Source organism: Amphiprion ocellaris, chromosome 6 (assembly GCF_022539595.1).
Source record: "Amphiprion ocellaris isolate individual 3 ecotype Okinawa chromosome 6, ASM2253959v1, whole genome shotgun sequence".
Taxonomy (NCBI): Eukaryota; Metazoa; Chordata; class Actinopteri; family Pomacentridae; genus Amphiprion; species Amphiprion ocellaris.
In genome coordinates this window covers 28,532,370-28,554,428 of record NC_072771.1, presented here as the reverse complement: position 1 = coordinate 28,554,428, position 22,059 = coordinate 28,532,370, and the positions used below count along the sequence as shown (strand labels likewise).

The window sequence follows — 22,059 nt, the reverse complement described above, 5'->3', positions numbered from 1 at the left end:
ATACAAGTGTGTGACATAACTGCATCAAACACAAACTATTGTGATAATATTCACCTTTTTAATTTAGAAACATAAACACAACAAACTAGAAGTAGAACCACTACCCAGTTCAATACAGGTAACTGACCATAAAATGACGTGTATATATTCATTTAGTTGGCTATAAATACTGCAACCTTAAATAAGGCATTAAACCGCTGTCTTTTTGTTCACAATCACAAAAAGCTTAAAATATCATTTGAAGTCATTCATTAAAGTACATTCTGAAGTGTAATGTCCTTCAAAAAGAAAATCTACAGGATGCTGCAGAGGAAAAGGCTCAGTAAGATTTACAAGCAGAAACCTTAATGTCCAAAATAGATTTCTTTCCTGTGATCTTTTCTCTCATTTGATGTCTTAGCAGCAGCACTGGTTTTACAGACTACGTGGGAAGCGAGATGCTGCCTCAGAAGAATAAGGCTTTCAGCAAACAAAATCCAAAGCTCTTCAAGAGGGATTAACATTTACAATGATTTAATTACTTTTACAGTGTTACTTATGGGCTGTTCCAAAGAAAGGCCACAACTGGACTGAGACATTACAGAAACATCTGGCTGCCTTTGCCAGATCAAAACTGTAGGTTACACATCTTCAATGTGGGAAATTCAGGTAATAACTGAAAATTAAAAGGAAGGCCGCATTCAACAAAATGATTTAACAAGTCAGAGGGCACCTGTATGATGATTTCATCTGTAGAGAAATGCTCCGGTATGATCCTCTCGTCCATATTTGAATCAAATTTCTACACAGTGAATGGAGGCTTCTGTACAGTGCAGTGTAAGCAGTCAGCAAACCTAGCGGAGCAAAACGTGGGGATGGAAGTAGACTAGGTGGTTGCAGAAAGTGCTTCAGGCGTACAGAGGCTGGTAGCCACTTCTCCGGCTGCCAGTTCTACAGGTTATCACACAAACGCTCAGCATCCCAAAGAACTGCAACAGCAAAAATAAAGGTCATCAGACACAAGGCTTCAAACACATTTTCTGTGGCAGCATGAACAGATGAGCTCAGGGCTGGAGTGTAAGTACTCTAAATGCCATGAGAACAAGGATCAGGTACTCTACTAAATGTCTGCAAAGAGCAAGACTTAGAAAGTAGTATACGGGACAATCAGAAGGACGTTCCATTCATGCATTTCTTCCACTGTCTCTGAGGTCAGCTTTCTTAGAAAAATAGCTTGGAAATGCGTAATTCAATAAGTAAAGCTTATAAATGTCACAATGGGCCACACTTATGCCTTTCTGTTTCAAATTGAAGCTTCCAACAAAGCTGTCATTGTGAATCAACATGAGTAGATTTCAAGGCAAGTAATATTCTATTTGGGTAATTCCATTAAACAACACTTCATTTCAGCTCTTCACTTCTGACAAATCACACAACGAGTGCTACAATGAGTGCTCAGTTAGAAATTCACTTGGAAACAGAGAAGCATATTGTGTAATCTCCCATTTCCCTGAAAGGATGCACCATCTGTTGCACTGACTAGTGTGTATGCCCCTGCATTGTGCTAACGGGGAGCAGAATGTACAGCCATGCTCACTCAGCAGCTAAACTTTATGTTACCTTGATGATGGCAAAACCGAAAACGACCAGCATGGCATATCTCAACACATCCTGCAGGAGGCGCTCCAGCTTGGGTTCACAGCCCTAAAATAAAGGCACACGCACAGTCAGCATACAAACAGTGAAGCACATCAGAAGCTCAAGAAATAAACATCAAAAATTAAGATAATACCGGTTTCAAGGTGTTCTCCAAAGTGTACAAGCAGTTACAAGCATTTAATAAACAAGACTAAATAAAAAGTGCCCGATGCGGAGCATTTGTGTAAATTAATGCATACTGACATACTGTTTATGTAAAAAAAAAAAAAAAAAAAAAAAAAAAAACAGATTTACGTCTGTGTTAAGCAGATCCGGTTGATCCAGTCTGCCAGTGCACTGCGTGGCGTTTTTACAGCAGGATGTAGGCACTGTGTTGTTGTGGCTGCTAAACCAGGTAGTGTTGGACCAGCTGGTGTAGTTGTGGACACCACAGCACTTCAACTGCACAGAGTCAAAGAGAAAACATACAGTTGATAAGAATGTTCCATTACTTACATTGTGGCCATGTAGGTGGAGAGAGCGCAGTGTTTGTTTGCTGGTTGCAATAGCTGTTTGAAGATGCATTTATTTATTTTTAATGAAGACAGATTGAAAAGCAAATCCACAAAGCAAGAGAAGGAAATGAAACCAAGCAGGTGGAAGAGAATGCAGAAGAGATTGAAGAGAATGAAAGCACAACCGAGAAAACAGATCTATTTATATGCAGTAGAACAGAAGACCAACCTCAGTTTGCAGCAGGTTTATAGCGTTGGTTTCAGCTTCTGGTCCACCGTACCTTGAGAAGACATCATTCATAGGGCGTTCCAGGCTTCCATTAATCTGGAGAGACACAAGAAAAAAGACAATGTATGTAGACAGGCGCGTAATTAATGGACTCCCAAAGAAAGAACATTTGCTACAGTGCATTCAAAATGGATGATAAAATGTAGATTGAAATTCTAACATTGTTTAGAAAATCTGTCTGTGCCTCACCTTCCCTTGGTAAATGAAGCTAAACACCAAAGCAGCCACTTCAGCTGCAAAGATCACCATGATGATCAGAAAGAACTGCAGATAAATAGATGATGAGAGAAATTAGAGAATAGAACAGGCAGAATTAAAGGAAAAACGAGTGTTACTGGAAAACACAGTTAAAACATCAAAAATGACAGCTACGATTGCAGTTTCCGTCTGCAGACTCCAGCTGAGAATACAAAAATCAAGGATCTGAGAGGCTGACTGACTCTTCCGTCGCTCTCCCTCACACTTACAAAGCCGAGGCCGAATTTAGACTCGCGAAGCGTGGAGCAGCATCCCACCAGGCCGAAGACAAACATCACCACGCTGATGCCGATAATGATCGCTGCTGGGATCAGCGTGTGCTTGTCCTGAATGAAACTGCCAAAGTTGTCATAGCTCTGGATCATGTAGGCACCAACGTAGGCCAACGCTGCTCCAGCAGCCTGCAGGGAAGAGACAGCGTCATTAGACACATGTCAAAGTGTTTATTCACAGCTGATAGGTAAGAATGAGGAGCTATCATGTGTGGAGACACATCAGGATGCTTTTATTATTACATGTGTATCCAGTAAAGAATTGACAGCGAATGTAAAGGAACTTTTTTTGAAATAAATATCTTTAGAAGACACAAGTTCTCTCATTTTTCTGTCTGATATAAATAAAAATCCAACTGAAATCAACAGAAGTATACATTTTTCTGCAGACACGGTTTCAATACAGAAGATTTTACACTCAGCATTAAACTTTGCTGAAATAATTTTCACTATTTCTGCTCATTCACAATCTGGGATGCTATTTTAGGCTTGTGCAATTGAAATTCATGGAATTAATAGAGATTTTGCTTTTAAATCTTCATTCAACAATGCAGTTTACTACAGAAACAAACACATATTGATACAGTTGAAGGCATTTGCCATATGATCTATGTTTTCCTCTCTGTGCAGTAGCTGAAATATTCATCTTCTGTACAGTGTGTAGCCAAAAACCAACTTTCTATTAGTAAATACTAGTGTGATATTTCAGTCATTTGGTCTTCTACTTGACACAGTCAATACACAGCAGCATCCTGTCCAACATTATAATACTACTACTATGATGCTTTTTTTCTAAGATACAAAAAATAAAGGGGATAGTAACGCAGGACGGTCTTCCTATAAGCACTAACACTATTAATTCTAAATAATTTCCTTTTCTCATTTTATTATTCAGTGTGATCTGACATGATTATCACAGGCTGTGAGGGTCACTGATAGTTTGTCAAGGTGGAGTCAGAAGTATGTTACATTAAGTCACACCATTATCATGGCTGTTCTCTGAGTCATGCTTCAGTACTGAGATCACCAGTCACAAGACTGCATATGTAGGAGTCTCTTTCTGCATACACGGAACAAACTTCCAAAGATTAAAAATTATAAAACAGCGATTGGCCAATCTGTTCCACATCCCTGATAAGTCCACAGGGTCAGAACTAGGTGTCAACACTAACAGTTGTTGAAAAAGCCAGTGTATCTAAAGTCGTGTTATCCCTACTCCTGATTCCCCTTTGCCCCATAAAGTGCACCGTCAGGCTAGATTCAGGCCACGGTTTGTGACAAAAGAAGCCTAATGAGCTGCATAAATCACACTTCTGAGTCTAATGTGTGAATGAGATTATACTGAAATATATCTGTTTGTCCTGTTTTGACATGCTGATAGCACAGATGAAATAGGAGAATACATTTTTCTATGCGTGTCAGAAGAAAAACCTATGGCAAAAAGAAGACGGTGCTACTCTATTGCTTAAAAAAAAAAAAAAAGGTGAAATTCCCTTTTATTTATGCCTCCACTGTGTTCAGTGGATTAGCGTCACGTTCAGTATCGCTTCCCTCATAATTATAGGAGTTCTACATTGTTTCATTGTTTGCTTGTTCGTATTTGAGCATGTGTGTCTTGTGCGGTCTTTAACAATAATTCATTCTGGAGTTCAACCTCATGACTCACTTCTCTTAATCACTCCACAGTCACGGGATCCCTGTGGGGTAGTTAGTCTACACCCACCCCCCCCCTCTCCACCACTCACCCCTAATCTTTCCAGAAACTCTGATCTTGTGCCTAAGAAGCAGCACAAAGAGGCTTACACACAACGTATAGCGTCCACGCACGGCGCCACCTCCCTGGAATGTGATTAACCTCTGAGGCTGTGTCTCTTGATGCAGGGATGATGTTAGCGGGTCCCTGCAGCACTAATACTATATCTCAGATCAGATTCCAGAGTGATGCAGGTTGGGCTGACTAGGAGCGAAAGCAGCCGTGACATTTCTGCTCATGTGCTTCCAGGCACTCAGAGCACATTAATGGTTTAACTTTTGATTTTCCCTCATAAATCATCCAATTTGTTGAAAGACTACACAAGCCCTGATTACATTTATAACACTAACAATCTGTTTAAAACTTCTACAATAAACCTTGAATTAACTTTTGAGGGTTTGTACAATGTTTATCAGCCACAGTTTGACAGGTCAGTTTGAGATTTTGGATGAATCACAACTTTTAACAGCTCTCAGTACCGCTTCTACACCAAAGTTGCAGCTAACCTTGTTCAAAATGTGCAGCTTCTTACAGCATATTCAACTCAATTCCAATGGTATTCAGTGCCAGAGCACCAATTTACAACACAACACACTTCACACAGTAAAGTGAAGACTTAACGAGATTATATTATAGTGTGAAACCAAACAAAATCTCAATGATTCCCTTTGAGGAAGTGCTTTACTGACAACATATAATCTGCTCTATGGAAAGTCTCCATTATCTTGCTATGTCAGGGAACTCAATAGTCACTATGGCGACAACAAAACAACGAAGCAGAATATGAAGTGATACTGAAATCAAGGGCAGTTGGAGAGAATGTGGCAACCTGGCTATTAAACTCTTGGTCTGATAAATCAGTAAAGAAAAACAAACATATGCTCACTTCTCTCCCTCTAATATGTGGACTTTGGCCCACTTTCTTCATAAACAGTCAGCAGGTTCAACCGACAACACCACTGAGCTGTAGCTGTTTGAACAACAAGTCCACATGTATGTGACTTTTTACATTATGTGGGTTAACCAAGAAGTGAGAATACAGAATATACACCATTTCTTTCTTGCTGTGGTCGAAGTACGTTGTCTGTGAAGCAGAATCAGTTCAAAACAAGTAAATTCTTATATGTATAAAGCCGAAACAAAAAAATAATCCTTCAACATGGACTCTGATCAAAGTGATATTGTTCAGATATGAGGGGAAAAAAAGCGTGACAGACAAAGAGGAATAAAAAGTATGAGGTTTAGAATAAGATGGCGAATGAGGAAATAAAAAAAGTGGAGGTTGATATTCAAATTAAAGCAATAAACCATGTTTGTGCTCTCTCTTACAAATATTTACACACACTAGTCAGTAGTCTGTTTATTCTCACAGTAATCTAATTAGACAGCCACAAACTGGCAGAGGAGTTTATACAGTGCCTGCTGCTGAAGTTTCTCATAAGGAGATAAATTAGACCAAATGGTGAGAGTCAGGGTGAACCAGTCAGTATGAACCAGCAATAAAAAAAAAAATCAACGTTTTATCTGATGTGACTTTTGATCAGACATGACAGTGAGTCAGAGTTCAGCATGACTGAGGTGGGTCAGAGTGATTCAGATGGACTGAGGTTTATGGGAAATGTTGGTCTGTTCTCGAAATCTCTTTGCTTCTAAATAAAAGAACAACGGACATCTGAGCTATGGAGCTCAAATGAGGAAGTACGATACGACTGTGTTGCACAACAAAACTGGAGGAGGCAACACAGATGTTTATCAACTCTGATTTATAAATCTTTAAAACACGAGGCCTCACATACAGCAGGATAATAACAATTAGCCACTATTCAGGATGGTATTTTTTAAAAAAGGGGGCAGAAATCGTTGCTGTACAGCCATCAACCACGTTTCACTGCTCCCTTCTTCCTAAAATGCCAAATTTCAAATCTGTACAGGTGGAGAAATCAGCGACCACTTACCCAGAAAACCAGGCTGAGGAAGAGGAGGATGGTCTTGGACGTGACGACTCCGCAGTCCATTGCGTCTGGAGAGGCTGGAGGGACACTGGAGACGCTGCGTTCGGTTTTTATTTGATCTGGCGGAGCACTGGGTTTCTCCTGCTGCTTCTGGTCACAAGCTGCCCTTCTCTGCCTGACTGCAGTGACTGAGATCACATGATCACATGCTTTGGGGAGGAGAGCAATGCAACGGAGCTGCAGCCCTCCCTGCTTAATGTCAGCCTCCTGCTGGGAGCTGCATCACATCACACACCAGGGAGGAGGAGGGAAATCAAAGACATACACATCCTAAGAGAATACTGTACATATTTTGTTTTGGCGTGAGCATTTTGGGCACATTTTAATATCGTATAATGGACATTTATTCATATTAACATGCCATACACTCCAAAAACAATGTGTGGGGGAGCAAAAAAGTTAAGATCACTTTTTATTGAGCCTTCTCTTAGGAAATGTACATGTTCCAGCAGGACAGAATGACAATAATGCTAAAATAAAGATATTATAAAAAACAATGTACGCCTTTCACATCTTTTTTTAGTTGTGCCGACTTCTTTATGTTCAGTCAACAAACTACGTTGAGTTAGAGGAATCAGCTTTTCCTCTTCAGTCAAACTCGTTTTTAATTAACCAGTCTTCACCTTCTGACATTGTCCAGGCATACCAAGATAGCAACTCAAGGTAAAGTAAAAATAGGTCACCTAAACTTGAATTTGGTTTGGAATCCACTGATGCAGTACAAATTACACATAGCATTAAGTTATTTATTTAGAGTGTACAATGTAAAGTGTAGACTCCACCTTTTATTTTTGATAGTTTTTAACAGCAACACAACATAAACATCCTCTCCAGTCTCTGATGACTCAACTCTAACGAGGATTTTTAGTTTTTCAGAAGAATCTGCACCCCTTACCGTTAGCATAATTGAGTAATGACTTTTTTTTCTTTTTTTTTGCCAGGAACTGTGAAGTTGAACAGTCATGAATTTGTGACCTTACGTGATAGTTCACTTTTCTGCTCTTTGAGTAAATTCCAGTTGTGATTGTGGTCTCCTTTGGCAGCTTAATAGACTACTAGAAAACACTGATCACACTGAAAGTTTACTGCCACAAAGGCTGGAGGCCTCATCTGTAATACAGCGGCACTGGAAGATAAGATAAATGTTGCTGCGTTAATTCACAGACGCTTAATTTACCTACTGGGGTGGTTTGAGGGAGCACAACAGAAGTTTACAGCTGTGGTTTTGTCCATAATATGGGTAAAGGTTTCCAATTTTTATACCTCGACTGAACAAAAACCAAAAGGAGTCAATCAAATCATTAAATCCCACATTAAACTGTGGATGCAGATTAGACAAAAACTACACAAGAAGTAAGAGTTTTGGTTTATTAACAGGGACAACATATCAGTCTTAACAAATTAATCCAAGCTGTTTGTACAGAGTTAAAGAAGACAGAAATACATGCATCTGAATGGGAGTTCAAGAAGATTATTACAACTTTATCTGAGGGACCTTAGGTGTCAAGAAAGGCACTAAAAAAAAGTATTATTTTTATTATTATTATTATTATTATTATTATTATTATTATTATTATTATTATTATTATTATTATTATTATTATTATTATTATTATTATTATTAATTGATCTCATTTTTTTTCTGCTTCACCCAAATACATTATAGAGGTGAACTTAAAAGTTTGCACAACTCTAAAATGAAAAAAATGACATTTAGTTCATGGCCACCAAACACACATTGATGTCCTTTACTGGCCACTTTAAAACGTAGTTCTGCTCAAGACAGCACAGACTTGCCCCTTACTGGACGAAAACAGAACTGCATCTTTACTGAAACAACACTTCTCCAGTCTGCTGTGTGTTTGTACAGTAGATTTTCATGTAATTGCAGGAGGCGCTATCAGTACACTACAGGAGGCAGGAATACATTTGCCAATCTTCTCCCTCACACACACAAGTGCACATGTTATCTCATATTTAGGAGGAAAAAAAAACAGCGGGAGAAAACACAAAGGAGAGACAGAGACAAATATTCTTTAAGTGTTTAACAAATTTCTCTCCAATCAACATGACAAATGACTTTAAGCTACAAATGTGCACTACAATTGTTTTTGCAAATGCAGTTTGCAAACAGAATGACAGACAACAACAGAATTGCATGATGATTCTTTCTAGAAAAATCAGCTACAGAATTTCACCTAATTAGTCAAACAAGCAAACTGCACAGAATATGTGAATGTATCTGCAACTTGGTTTTACAGACTGGGCACAAATATGTAAAATAACACAAAATGGTTACAAAATATATGAAGTGCATGCTATTTTATGTCTGAAATAAGACTGTATCAGACTAAAATTAATATTTCAAAAAAATCCTGCAACCTTCCGTACATTAAGGCTGAACATTAGAGACTGAAGGAAAGAATGTCAGAATGTTCTTGTTAAAATGAATAAGGAGGCTATAAAAACCACTAACTGATGCTTCAATAATAAAGAAATTAGCTTACACTTTTATCATTGATAACTGATAATTGTCCCTCACTGATTATTGACAGAGAGTCTTGAAAAACCCGGTAAATTAATCTTAAATTCGTTGGTCTGGTTGCCCCACCTAACAGACTGATAACAATGACTGGTTAATCCATCTCCCTCCACACAGTGGAGACATATAGTAGTATTTACTGTTACTATGTAATCATTATACAAAACTTTTTTTTGTTATTCAACCTTCCTGACATAAACCTTTTCAGCAGAAACACATCCTTGCTCTTGCTACCTATGCCTGGGTCACTCTATGGTGATCTCAGCATAGATATAAGGCAACTGTGTTTCTTTGGTCATCTTTAAATGAATATATTTTTCAAAAACAAATGAAATTATTTAAAAATTTTAGGCCAGTATGTCAGACACATTTCTGTATTAAGGCTTGTTCATTTTAAAAACTTTGTAATTGATTGTTCACAGGATGTAGAGCTGTTAAAATGTTGAAATTACGCATCTCAAATTACATTCTGCAACTGTCACCTTGAAATTACGCAATATATTTAATAGAATTTTACCAATTTCTGAACAAAAAATATAATTATATGCAGCTGAGATTGCGTAGATTCTTATGAGATGCGTTTTATATGGATATATGGCATTTTACGCAGGAATTTTACAGAATAATCGAGTTGAAGAAAACACAAACTTGATCAAATCGGAGAGGGAAAGAAGAGGCGCACAGTGGTGGCGGGGCTGAGTCTACACGGTTCTCATTGGGGTTTCATAAAGCGTGGACCTGTCAGTAGGATAACAAAGATACCACTCAGTCTTCAACTTGATCCTGGTGACAGAGATATTACAATGTCTGCTCCTGCGATTGCTTTGCCGCCGCCTGCTGCGGCCAAGTCTCCCAAAAAGGCAGCCAAGGCGAGGAAAAGTCCGACTGTGTCAAGCCTGATACTGAAGGCTGTGGCTGCGTCCTCAGACCGCAATGGCATTTCCCTGGCAGCCCTGAAGAAGGTTCTTGCAGCCGGAGGGTACGACTTGAAGAAGAACAAAGTCAGGCTCGCCACCGCTATCAAGCGCTTGGTGGCCAAGAAAACTCTGGTCAGGTCCAAAGGCTCTTTCAAGCTGAACAAAAAGCCCCCCACTCCTCGTAAGAAGAAGGTGGTGAAAAAGAAGACGCCAAAGGCCAAGAAGCCCAAGAAGGCCGGTGCAAAGAAAGCAGCAGGAGCCAAGAAGTCACCGAAGAAAAAGAAGAAGGCAAAGAGTCCCAAAAAAGCCAAGAAAGCCGCCGCTGCCAAGAAGCCAAGGAGCCCCAAGAAGGCCACACGCAAGGTCGCCAAGGTTCCCAGGGCTGCCAAGGCTCCCAGGGCTGCCAAAGCTCCCAAGACCAGGACCAAAGCTGCTGCTAAGAAGTGAATATTCTTCCACTGAACACTGTGCGGCACAAAGGCTTTTTTTTTCTGCCGGCCTTTGACTGTGTGGACTAAGCTGCATTCTTCTCAAGATCCTGAGTTTGCTTTAGCTATTTTATTTTTTTCTACAGTTGAAAATACTGAACTTGCTGTTTGAGACCCCTTACTCTCTCCTTTCTGTGGTAGTCTGTATTAGAATGAATTGCAATAGTTGGAAATGTTAAAAAAATAAAGTAAAACTATTTTAATTTACACAGTGTGAGGTGTGGTTTTATCTCAGAATAACTGTTTCATAAATTATTTAAAACACTCGGAACACAGTCTGCTGTAGACAATAATAAACTGAGAAACATTTATAATTAAGTACAATACTTAGGTATAAACTATAATCGTTTCATTCAGAAGCAATGAGTCGGATCTTAGAAAAAAAACCCTGAACCTTCTTGATTAACAGAACGGCCAACAGCGCGCGGAAAGTTTCGGAGAAGCGCTTTTACGCACCATTACGCACTATTACGCACAGGAACAGTGGGTCAGATTTTTAAACACATTTTAAGTTCCAGAATTTAACTTCATTTTATTTATTGTTTGGCATATTTTATCACAATGCGTAAACCCAATGTGACAAATTAACCTACAAATGTGTATTTTATTTATTTTTCCGGAGAAGCGCTCCATTACGCACCATTACGCACAGGAACTAAGACCTCTACACCTGTTTCCTTCCATGTAAATTTTACCACTACTTACAAAATATGTTTTCTAGGAACTGGTAGATGTTTCTGCGTGTTCTTCCTGCACTGATGTCGAGTGAAGAATGATCTGCAGAATATGAGTGAGACCGAGGAGGTCCCATAACAACAGCTGGTGGCACTCGTTAGCTGCTGGCAGCGTGGAGCTAATCATCACTAACCACAGTGAGGTTTGATGGGCGTGACAGACAGTGGTCGTTGGATTTCTTCTTATCTCGGAAAAAAAATACTTGAGGGTTTCAGTAGCGAATAGAAGAAGTGATAGTGACAAGTGCATGATGAATTTCGACGTAGACTACCATCCTCATCCAAGTTTATGACGGAATTTAAACCGCAGATGACATGATGGTTACGATGTGTGAGTTTTGTGTGAGAAGAAAGGAGAGTTGAACTGAAGGATGAAGACAAACATAAAAAAAAGATATGATTCATACAGATTCTCTCATTTACATACTATATTCTAAGGTAATGGGGCTTTAAACTGCTAGCTTTCTTTATTGTATTTGGTGACTCCTCAGGCTACAGAGTTCATCCTGCATAGTATCTATTGACATCTACTGGCAACATTCAGGTCATATGGCTGTAGAAGTAGACTTAAACAACTTCCTAAATATTTGTAAAATCTTTTAATATGCAGGGAACAGAAAATAATAACATGTAGTACACTTAGATGTACTCTGCTGAGAACAGAAGCTCTTATATTTGACATGGTATTAAACCAAGGTGATGAAGAATCCCATCATAAACTGAAGAAACTACCAAGTTTTCAACAAATTTTCCATAAAGCTCAATCTTTTGCAAGAAGAACAAGGAGTCTTGCAGTAGTTATGTACCCATAGATTCCTGATATCGACACTATTGAATTAGGCATGAAGAAAGTAAGTCTAAAACACAGAAAAGTTGTTGCAGGATGTAATTTTCCTGCCAGGTGCCTTGAAAAAAAATGTATTTGCGTGTAATAGGAGAATTGTAGCAGTTTTAATGGTAAAATGTGATTGAAGCTTTTCTGCTTGCTATGCTTTGTGTGAAATAAATTGATATACTGTATATATATAATCATTCATGACTTTATTTTTGAAAACATCCTCACTTTACTTTTAGTGTGGTTGAATGTGGAGGGAGTGTATTTGCTACTTCAGGGGTTTTTGAGTCTCATTATGCGATCCTGTATGTTTGTCAGGTAGAGTGTGAGAGAAGTCAGACAAGTGTGACATATTACATATCTATTTATATAGTGTCACATATTAATCCAAAATAAACAATATGTAATAATGGAGACTTCTGTCTCTACACTGTGTTTTTTTACTCATCTTTTGTAGTTTGCCTGACATTCATGTAGTGACGTGACTGGTGTGACTAAGAAATCTATGCACTCGTGACTTTTACCAGATATGTAAAAACGCTGGCACTTCCTCAGATCTTATTTTCATATGTACTTTCTGTTCCCTGTTGATAAGAGGAAGAATGTGAAGTACCTAACTTGTGCTTTAATTTTTTAAAACTTTTTTTTATTGAACAACCACCTTTTGAGGGCACTCCAGCATACTTTCTCTTACTTGCTCCTTTTTTTCTTTAAACAGGTGTATTTTTGGTGGCTGGATAAATAAAAAGACAGATTACATCTGAAAAACAGCTAAATCCTTTATAGAGTGAAAAGCAAACTGCACAGAGGTCTCGTTCACTTGAAAGTGTGTGTGTGTGTTTAGGAAGGTTGTCATGACTTCATTTCAATACACTTTATGTAACTGAGAAATCTCATCTATAAAGCATTTCACCTTTAAGACAAATCACTGAAATATTGCCTTTTATATGGTTATAGTCCAATATAGTCATGACTAATATGCAGACTGCTCAGATTAAAACTTATAAAAAGCAATCAAAGGTTCACTTTAATGTTAATAATTAGCCCCAACAGTATAATCTGAGGCAAAAACAGAGCAGCAGACACAAATGAAAACAAAACCACATCCCCTTTTGTTCCATGTTGAACAAGTAGTTCTTGTTTGTCATATGACATCCAACAATAGAGGAGGAGGAATGTGGCAACAGGTTAAAATTCAGCTATCCCAGCCCTCATTTCTCAAACAGCCACCATGAAGCCGGCAGCGATCCACTTGGTTCTCTTTCTCCTTCATGTCTGCTCTTCAGTCCCTGTAAGCCGCTCGACCAACTGGCTCAGACAATGTCGTGCATCCACCAACCTCTCTGTCACAGCTCTGGAGGTGCTGCCAGGCGGAGGCTGGGACAACCTCCGGAACATGGACATGGGTCGAGTCATGAACATCAGCTACTTCCAGTGCCAGACCACTGAGGACGGGCTCTACCTCATCCCAGATGAAGTGTTTGTCATCCCACACAAAGAGACGGGCGTGGAGACCAACTCTGAAATAATCAGTTCATGGTTGGAGCAGAAAAGTGTAACGTCTCACAGCATAAATGCAGACATCTCCTTCCTTTCAGTGCTCAATGGAAAATTTTCTACTGAGAACATGAGGATGAAAACTCATCAGGTCCGAGATTCTTCAACTTTGGCGAGAGTGCAGGTATGCTTTTATTCTGTCATGGTTTGGATGCACTTATAAGACGAAAAAAAAACTCTCAGTGTATATTGATTTACAGCAAAAATTAATGCATATAAAAGTACTTTTGTGTATTGCTTAAAATGTGATTTATAAAAGAGTTGATTGCCTTAAAACATTTTAACTGTTTTTTTTACTTTTTGACTGTAGTCCTAGGACAGAGGTTATATAGTCATTTTAATTTAAGCATATAAAGAAAAGGACTTTTTTGTAAATGTCTGAAAAACAATAACTTGAAACAATTAATGATATAATGTTAATGTTATTATATAATCCTTCTTTCAAAAGGTTCGCAACTTCATCTACACAGTTAAGGCTTATCCAGACTTCACTCTGGATTCACGCTTCGCTCAGCAAGCCAAAGAAATAGCTGATGCAATTGAAAACAACCAGACGAGGAAGGCAGACTATCTCTCAGAGAAGATGGTGCTGGATTATGGAACTCATGTCCTCACCAGTGTCGATGCTGGGGCTTCACTGGTGCAGGAAGACTACCTCACTTCATCGTACGTATCAGACAGTGTGTCGCAGACTTTTTCCGTCAAAGCACTGGCTGGCTTTAACTTTTTTGACAAAGTCAAGTTTGAAATAAGCAGCCAAAGTACCCAACAGAGCTCATCACTTCAAACATATCAGTCCAACATTCAGTACTCCCTCACCCAAAGCCACGGTGGCATACCATTTTATCCTGGCATCACTCTGCAGAAGTGGCAGGAAAGTACCAGGAACAACCTGGTTGCTATTGACCGTTCGGGATTTCCCCTTCACTACATCATAAACACCAACACCCTGCCTGATCTGCCACAGCCTACTATCAACAAAGTGGCTCTCACTGTGAGTCAGGCTGTAGAGCGCTACTACAAGGTCAACACCCGCCCTGGGTGTGCTGACATCGACTCCAAGAACTTCAACTTCCAGGCCAACGTTGATGATGGTTCCTGTGAAGGCCCTGCTACAAACCTTAGTTTTGGTGGTGTCTACCAAGAGTGTGTCAAAATCAGCCCTGATGCAGGTCCACTTTGTGATACTCTGGCCCAGAAAAACCCAGATACGGGCGACTTCTCCTGCCGTCCACCTTACGCCTCGACTCAACTGAGATCAGAAGTGAAACAGCAGAGTTACACTTCGTATGACTGCTATGGGGAAACGTATGCTTGTGGATTTTTATGGCTGAAGACTTGTACGAGACAAATATGTCAGGACAACAACCATGTTCGCTCTGCTCGCATCAACACCTACTGGTGCTCTGTAAACGGAACAGCCCCAGAAAATTCAGGGTTCCTCTTCGGAGGCATGTACAGTCCCTCTCTCCTGAACCCCCTCACAAAAGCCAAAAGCTGCCCCTTAAACTTCATTCCAGTAAAGTTCCTCTCAGATGGCCAAATGTTCTGCGTGAGTAACGATTTTGAGACTGGCACCAGATACGCAGTCCCATTTGGTGGTCTCTTTAGCTGTCAGTCAAGCAATCCATTGGCAAGAAATCAACGCAGGTGCCCTCCCAAGTTCAGTCAGCACCTTGCTGCAGTCAGCGACGGCTGTGAAATTCTTTATTGTGTCCAGTCCGGGTTGTTCACAGGTGGGCAGCTGCAACCGGTCCATCTGCCTCCATTCACTAAACCTCCACTTTTAACCATGCAAGCCACTAACACAGTAATGGTGATGTCTGAAGGAGAAACAAGCTGGGTGAGAGTGGGGCAGACCAAGGCATGGAAAATTGCCAAACCAGAGGAAATCCAGCAAATTGTTCACACTCTTAACTCAGAACGGAGTCAGATGTCTGGTGGAGAAAAGGCAGGGATAGTGTTTGGGGTGATGGGTATAATGCTGCTGATGGTCGTAGTGGCAGTGGTCCTGATGAGGAGAAGGAGGAATAGAAGAGGCTATGAGAATATAGGTGAGGTTACTGAGGGGGAGTCGCAGCAAGACGAGGCTTCAGAGACACGTGTAGCTTAGAGGCTCAGCACCAAAGAGATTAATCTGCCGAGACAGGTTCTGCTTTGAACTGCCTTGTTTCCTGCCACCTCACAAATAACTGTCATGCGTCTTACAGAAATGGAAAATGTTAATGTTTTGAATCAGTTTTTACATTATCATCTCATAAATTTTATTTTACTAGTTATACTTAAACTTTAGACTGTACTGTATTCTGTTAGATCTGGAGGTAGTGTGACTTTAAAATCACTAAATGGTGAATCAGAGGTGATTTTAAAACTTCTTAATGAACCATTACTGCCCTCATGAGGCCAAGACACACAATGGCATTTAGCAGATGAACATTTTTTTATTCATGAGCTTTGCATGCTTTGTATGATTGGACCTACCATTTATAAAATCTCTATTTTAATCCAGAATAAATGAACATGTAACATTTTTATTTCAATATCTGCAAGACTTGGCTCGACTGGAGTGTTTGTTAAAATACTTTAAAACAACTCATGAATCTGCTGTCATTTTCATATTGTATTCATTTGTGGTCTGTCTCTCGCAGTGTCGGGAATAATGTACTACATTTACTTATCAGTTCAGTTATTACTTTTATTTAAAAGCAGAATAACTTGCTTCCAGTACCACCCTGACTCTTTAAAACATGTAACTCAGCCTCATTCGCATCATAACATTTTTCTCTGTGAAGTCTTCTTAGGACTGATTTTCACCAAATTTGCAATTTGCTTTGTGATAATTATTAAAATAAATAACATAAAAGAAAGATCTTATGTATGTTCTTTTTATCAGTATAGGGATTTATGCACAATGTATGACAAGGTACCTCAGACGATGCTGCGGAGTAAATGCAAAATTAGTATGAGTGGAGTAACAAATTACTGTCTACAGGGAATAAAAGAGTATAGTTGTGCACTGATTTCTCATAAAAAAGTATCGAGTGATGTGTAATACATTCATTTTTCATAGTAAAGAACCAACACTGTTCTCATGTCATGTCAAACTTTAACCCTCCTTAAAATACCTCCGTCACTGGTCCATTTCCACAATTTAATCTGAAACACATGTACCTTTCTATTCTACTTACAGCATACTGTGAAAGTACAAAATGCAGAAGCCAAAGCTAAAGGGAACTTGTGACAAGAAATCGTATGGTTCTGTATACGTGGCATCAAAGTACACACTGGTGCTCTAAATATAATGGCAAACCTGAACTGAAAACCAAATCTATTTCTGACTCACGATGAACAAAACCTCTTGCGAAGAGTGCAGTAAGATGCCTCTACCTACCCTGATCTTACTGAGAAAACCACCAACATTCCACCCACATCCATAAATAGACAATGGCAAAGCTGACCTCATGGTTTTTGTAAGGTTATTGGTACACAGACAGGCCAGCTCAGGCATTATATAGACACAAACACACATTCAGTCCAGCACATTTACAGCCATGCACTGTACACTCACATGCACACACACACCCATTTCTCATAAATACTCAGACGAATGTTCATCTTTTCTCTCGTGACTACACAAATATCTCCCTCCCCCACACATGCACGTGCACACATACACAAACAGGGCAGACAGGGATTCACAGAACTAGGTCTTGAACATGAAAACAAAACCAGTCATGCTGAGGAAATTGTTAAGGCCTTAGGGGGAGGAAAAGGGAGAGAGCAGCAGATCCACAGCCTCGAAGCAGGGAAACTCCCTCCTTGTTCTTTGTCAAAAGGCGGAGGACAGACCAAAGAGTGCACCCAGCAGGCTTCCACCATAGCCTGGCAGCAAAGCAGAAGCTTGCTGAACCGTGATTTCATGCCGGACAGGATCAAGACTTTAGTCTGCAGCTCATCGTTTACAGTAAGCTGTGCCATCGATGGAGATAGCAAAGAAAAATTAAAACTAAGAGCAGGAAAAAGCAACCACTGCTCAACAATTCCTAAAGGAAGACAAACTGAAGGAGGAACAAAAAAATAGTCCAAGGTAGGAGTGCATGTGCTCTTATGCTGCAGGTCTGTTCTACATTTTTAGCATTAACACAACATCTGTGGCTGGATTACTGCAGTTTATATTGCAGAGAGGATTAGAAGCTCATCTCTCGTCTCTGTTTATAGTGCAGCAAACATAACTTGTTACTGTTCAATTTTGCTTGAATTCAAAGGCAAAGAAAGCAACTTTGGCAAAATATTTCATGCAAGACAGTCCTGAAGTTGTCATTAAATTATTAAATTATATACTATCTAATACATTAAATTATATATTATCTAAACTTTACTTCCTCTCCCACAGTGTTTTCTGTTACGTTTAGGTAACCATGCAAGCAGGAGGATTCCAGTGGAGAAATTTTGTCCTGTTTATGTTGGCTTTGCCAGTAGCGTTGGAGGTCCAGGGCTGTCGGATTGGCACAGGGCCTGAGTGTGAGAAAGCTCCCTTTGTCCCGGGTCACAACCTGGCAGGGGAAGGCTTCGATGTGGTGCGGATGCGTCGAACAGGAGCATATGTCATCAATGTCAAAGCTCACCTGGCTGACAACCACACCTGTACACTGTGTCCAAACCGCTTCCAAGATGGACAGGTGAAAACTGTCAAGCCTGCTGCTTCACAGTCTCCTCACTCTTTATCATGGCGTTTTCACTCAGACTAAACTTCATTCACTGTATTCCAACCAAACCATTTGTTTCTGTATTTTCTCCTCCTGCCCTACATTTTTCCTCCCGCTGTACTTCCTTTATTTTCTTCTTTCAACTTCATCCCACGCCACATCCTGCCCTTTCCTCCCCTCAGATTCAGAGGCTCCCAGCAGCTGTACTCGACTGGCGTCCTTTCAGCCGGTGCAGTAAGCAGCTTTCCAGTGCCCTCCACCACTCTGTGGACTCCCTGCTGCGCAGCTCCAACTCGCTGGTTAACAACAACTGGGGTTTGGGTTTGAGTCTGGATAATATTGGCAAGGCGGTGCTGGGAGGGAGCCGCTCAGATTTGGCGAAGTTTGCTCGTTCGCAGCACAGTGTGGATAAAGCCACTTTCGCCATTCATGAAATCAGTTGCACTTACTACAGGTAAAGTAGAGTGGAGTAGTAATATGTTGATTGATGTAGCACTAGTGGGAATTTATTGGACTGAAATGCAGAATGAAAAAAATGCTCTGACAGTGAGAGAAATTATTTAAAATGTAGTGTTGTTACACAACAGCAAAGCTCATCATATAAATGAGCAGTTATATGTGGACATGAGCAAAACCCACATGTGGCTCATTTAGTCTGTCGAAACTTTGTTGCTGATCTTTGCATGTATAGAAGGCAGAAAATGTTCCGACCTGAAAGATGTCCTAGATTACAGCATGCCAATGAGTCTCAGCTTGCAAGAAAATGTTTCTGTTTACATTTTTTGCTGTGACAAGTTTCAAGTCCAATGGTGCAAGTTGAGACCTCACAGTGAACTTAGCAGTTTATTGTCTTTGTTACAGAAAAGTCAAGATTACATTGTCATTGTGTTATGGTTAAACACCACATGCCTTTTGTTTTTGTAGCTACAGGCTGGCTGATCATCCCCAGCTGAGTACAGAGTTCACAAAGCATCTGAAGAGACTGCCACAGAGTTTAAATACAACCCAGAGCAAAGCCCTGTACAGACGGCTTATAGACACCTATGGAACACATTATATACACCAGGTCAGAGAAACTTGTTGGCTACACAGGGCTTTCTTTGGATTTACAGCTTTCTTATAGTGTGCTTCCGTCAGGAAAATGTACCAGATCTAAGCTCAAAATCATGATACTCAGCTGTGACCAACAGTCACTTGACAGAAAGTATGCGGCTGAGTTGCAGGCTGATTTTACACAGCACATAGGAGTCAATTCTGAAATTAAGTGAGGGATTACGAATATAGATTGAGGAACATCAAACATACTTTGTCAATAAAATAAATGCAGTATGGCTCATAAACAGTATACCAAGGAGAAGGCTGAAGCAAGCTGTTGGAAGATACATTCAGCATGGTGAAACCTTTCTGGAGGTGATGTGCAAAGTCATGGGAAATATGGTGTCTATACAGATTGTAAAAATGTAAGTAGTAATATGTACATAGTGTGTGGAGATACATAATTTTTCCAGTACTGGTAACACTATGGGTACATTTATAAAATATAAAATGTAGAAATGTACCTGTCAATTCTTGTTTTGCAGATTAATGGCATTATAGCTCATGAACATTATATCTTTCTACTTGTAGCATTTGTTGTGCTGCTTCCAAAGAAGTAAAAAAAAAAGAGCCAACGGTGACTAAAAATATGACAGAAGGTTAAAAAAAAATGTCCATAAACTGCTTGAGGTTCAGAGTACTGATTATAACAAAATGATGCTGAAGATAAGTGATGAGGGACTAAGTTAATGAAAGGAATTCTCAGCCTTGACTCCATTATTTGCTCGTGTTCGGCAGGTCCAGCTTGGTGGTAAGGTGAGGAGAGTCACTGCCTTCAGGACCTGTCTGGCCACACTGAAGGGCTTCTCAGAGTCAGATATTAAAACCTGTCTGAATGCTGAACTCCGTATGGCTCTGGGCTTCCTGCCAGGCAACGCTACCTTCTCCAACAAATGCGACAACCTCCTGAAGGGCAACATGAGCATGGGCTTTTACCAAGGCTTCATGACCCATAAGATTGAGGTTATTGGAGGGGAGAGGTACTTCCCAGACATCCTCTACCAGGAGGATCCATCTGAAGCGTACCAAAGCTGGATGAACAGCCTCCACGACAATCCTGATGTGGTTTCTTACGCCATATTCCCTCTGCATCACTTGGTGGAGGACTCCCAGATCAGTGCTAATCTGAGGAGCACTGTCACACAGTACATTAAGGAGAACCAGCTGCAAGAGGACCACTTTGGTTTCAAGAACTGCTCCCCGACCCCCAACCTGGACCATAACTGTTGTCCTTTAAGGGCCGGCAGAGGAACTCTAACACTGGAGATCCACAGAGCTGCAGGGCTGAGGGCAGATACGTTCACGAAAACAGACGCCTACGTGAAGATCTTCTACAGCGGCATGTATGAGGAGACCGAGACAGTGATGGACAACAATGACCCGGTGTGGAATGCCACTTTCTACTTTGGCTCAGTGGAACTGGGTCAGGAGTTGAGGTTTGAAGTCTGGGATAGAGACGTGCTTTATAATGATGTAGCGGGGAGATGTGTTGTATTTCCTGAGAGAGGAACTCATTCTCTAAGCTGTCAGCTGCGCAAAGGAGTTCTCTACTTCACCTACACAATCAAATGTGATGCTCACTTGACAGGGTTCAGGTGTGGACGATATTCCCCCAATGCAGAGTAGAGCATTAAATGATGGTATGTTGTTTTAGATTTTAGGATTTCATGATAACTTTTATCAAATGTCATTTTTTTAAGAATGTGTAAACTGTAATTTTGCTTGAATTTTAACATTTGGATACGAAACAAATCTGTTCACCTTTTCTTAGAACATAAATTGACAAAAAGAATACAAAATTAAAGACCATCCTTTAAAGTAAATATATATAGTTGATAATTATCTTCCATGTATATGTGTTGTGATGCATCAGTATTAAATGTCATGTTGTATACTATTTCTGCATACTAGAATAAAGAAATTGTGATTTGGAATTTAAAGTTCTACATTTACAAATCCTTTTTTTTTTTTTGGAAGTGGGATGTGCATACAGTCATTTTTGGCCATATTTTATTGGTCAGTGAAGAGGCAGACAGGAAAGTAGGGAGAAGAATTGGGGAAAGACCTGCAGCAAAGGGCCGTGAGCGGGAATCAAACCCAGGCCGCTGCTTTGGGAACTACAGTCCCTGTTCATGGGTCGCCCACTCAACCAGTTGAGCTATCTGGGGCACTTCCTTTACATACTTTTAACATAAAGAAAAATCATAAATCATCTCAGTAATGTGGTCTAATCCAAATGCATACTACTCTGGACCTTGCTGTTGCCAAACTAGTGTTAAAAAAGCTTCAGTCTATTGTCAGAGCATATGAGGAATTCATGCATAATCACAAATTAAAGTCCCTCTGTGGTTACTGATTAAACCCCCCAAAAACTCCTCACTGTGTGCCACAATTACATATTTAGAATTTTTGTTCATAAAAATAACGCCCCCCAATGGATTTTGACTACAGGGAGTGTTAAAGAGCTCA

The 22,059-nt window shown here is 40.0% G+C and overlaps 4 protein-coding genes across 4 annotated transcripts; 3 read left to right on the top strand and 1 right to left on the bottom strand.

Moving 5' to 3' along the window:
• Positions 1 to 36: 36 nt before the first annotated feature.
• On the bottom strand, positions 37 to 6,848 carry tspan36 (tetraspanin 36). The gene is made up of 7 exons (XM_023275752.3): positions 6,660 to 6,848; positions 2,889 to 3,080; positions 2,611 to 2,685; positions 2,362 to 2,457; positions 1,933 to 2,079; positions 1,600 to 1,683; positions 37 to 968 (listed from the first exon to the last, which is right to left on the bottom strand). The coding sequence occupies exons 1-7, from the start codon at positions 6,717 to 6,719 to the stop codon at positions 888 to 890; spliced, it is 735 nt and encodes a 244-aa protein (XP_023131520.2). The 5' UTR covers positions 6,720 to 6,848; the 3' UTR covers positions 37 to 887.
• Positions 6,849 to 10,004: 3,156 nt separating this feature from the next.
• Positions 10,005 to 10,870, top strand: LOC111572190 (protamine-like protein). Its single transcript, XM_023275753.3, has one exon. The coding sequence runs from the start codon at positions 10,062 to 10,064 to the stop codon at positions 10,620 to 10,622; it is 561 nt and encodes a 186-aa protein (XP_023131521.1). The 5' UTR covers positions 10,005 to 10,061; the 3' UTR covers positions 10,623 to 10,870.
• Positions 10,871 to 13,402: 2,532 nt separating this feature from the next.
• mpeg1.1 (macrophage expressed 1, tandem duplicate 1) lies at positions 13,403 to 16,656 on the top strand. Its single transcript, XM_023275771.3, has 2 exons — positions 13,403 to 13,913; positions 14,238 to 16,656. The coding sequence occupies exons 1-2, from the start codon at positions 13,464 to 13,466 to the stop codon at positions 15,900 to 15,902; spliced, it is 2,115 nt and encodes a 704-aa protein (XP_023131539.1). The 5' UTR covers positions 13,403 to 13,463; the 3' UTR covers positions 15,903 to 16,656.
• Positions 16,657 to 17,183: 527 nt separating this feature from the next.
• prf1.5 (perforin 1.5) lies at positions 17,184 to 21,533 on the top strand. Its single transcript, XM_023275761.3, has 5 exons — positions 17,184 to 17,876; positions 18,183 to 18,468; positions 18,678 to 18,949; positions 19,420 to 19,561; positions 20,329 to 21,533. The coding sequence occupies exons 2-5, from the start codon at positions 18,208 to 18,210 to the stop codon at positions 21,214 to 21,216; spliced, it is 1,563 nt and encodes a 520-aa protein (XP_023131529.2). The 5' UTR covers positions 17,184 to 17,876; positions 18,183 to 18,207; the 3' UTR covers positions 21,217 to 21,533.
• The last annotated feature ends 526 nt before the right edge of the window (positions 21,534 to 22,059 follow it).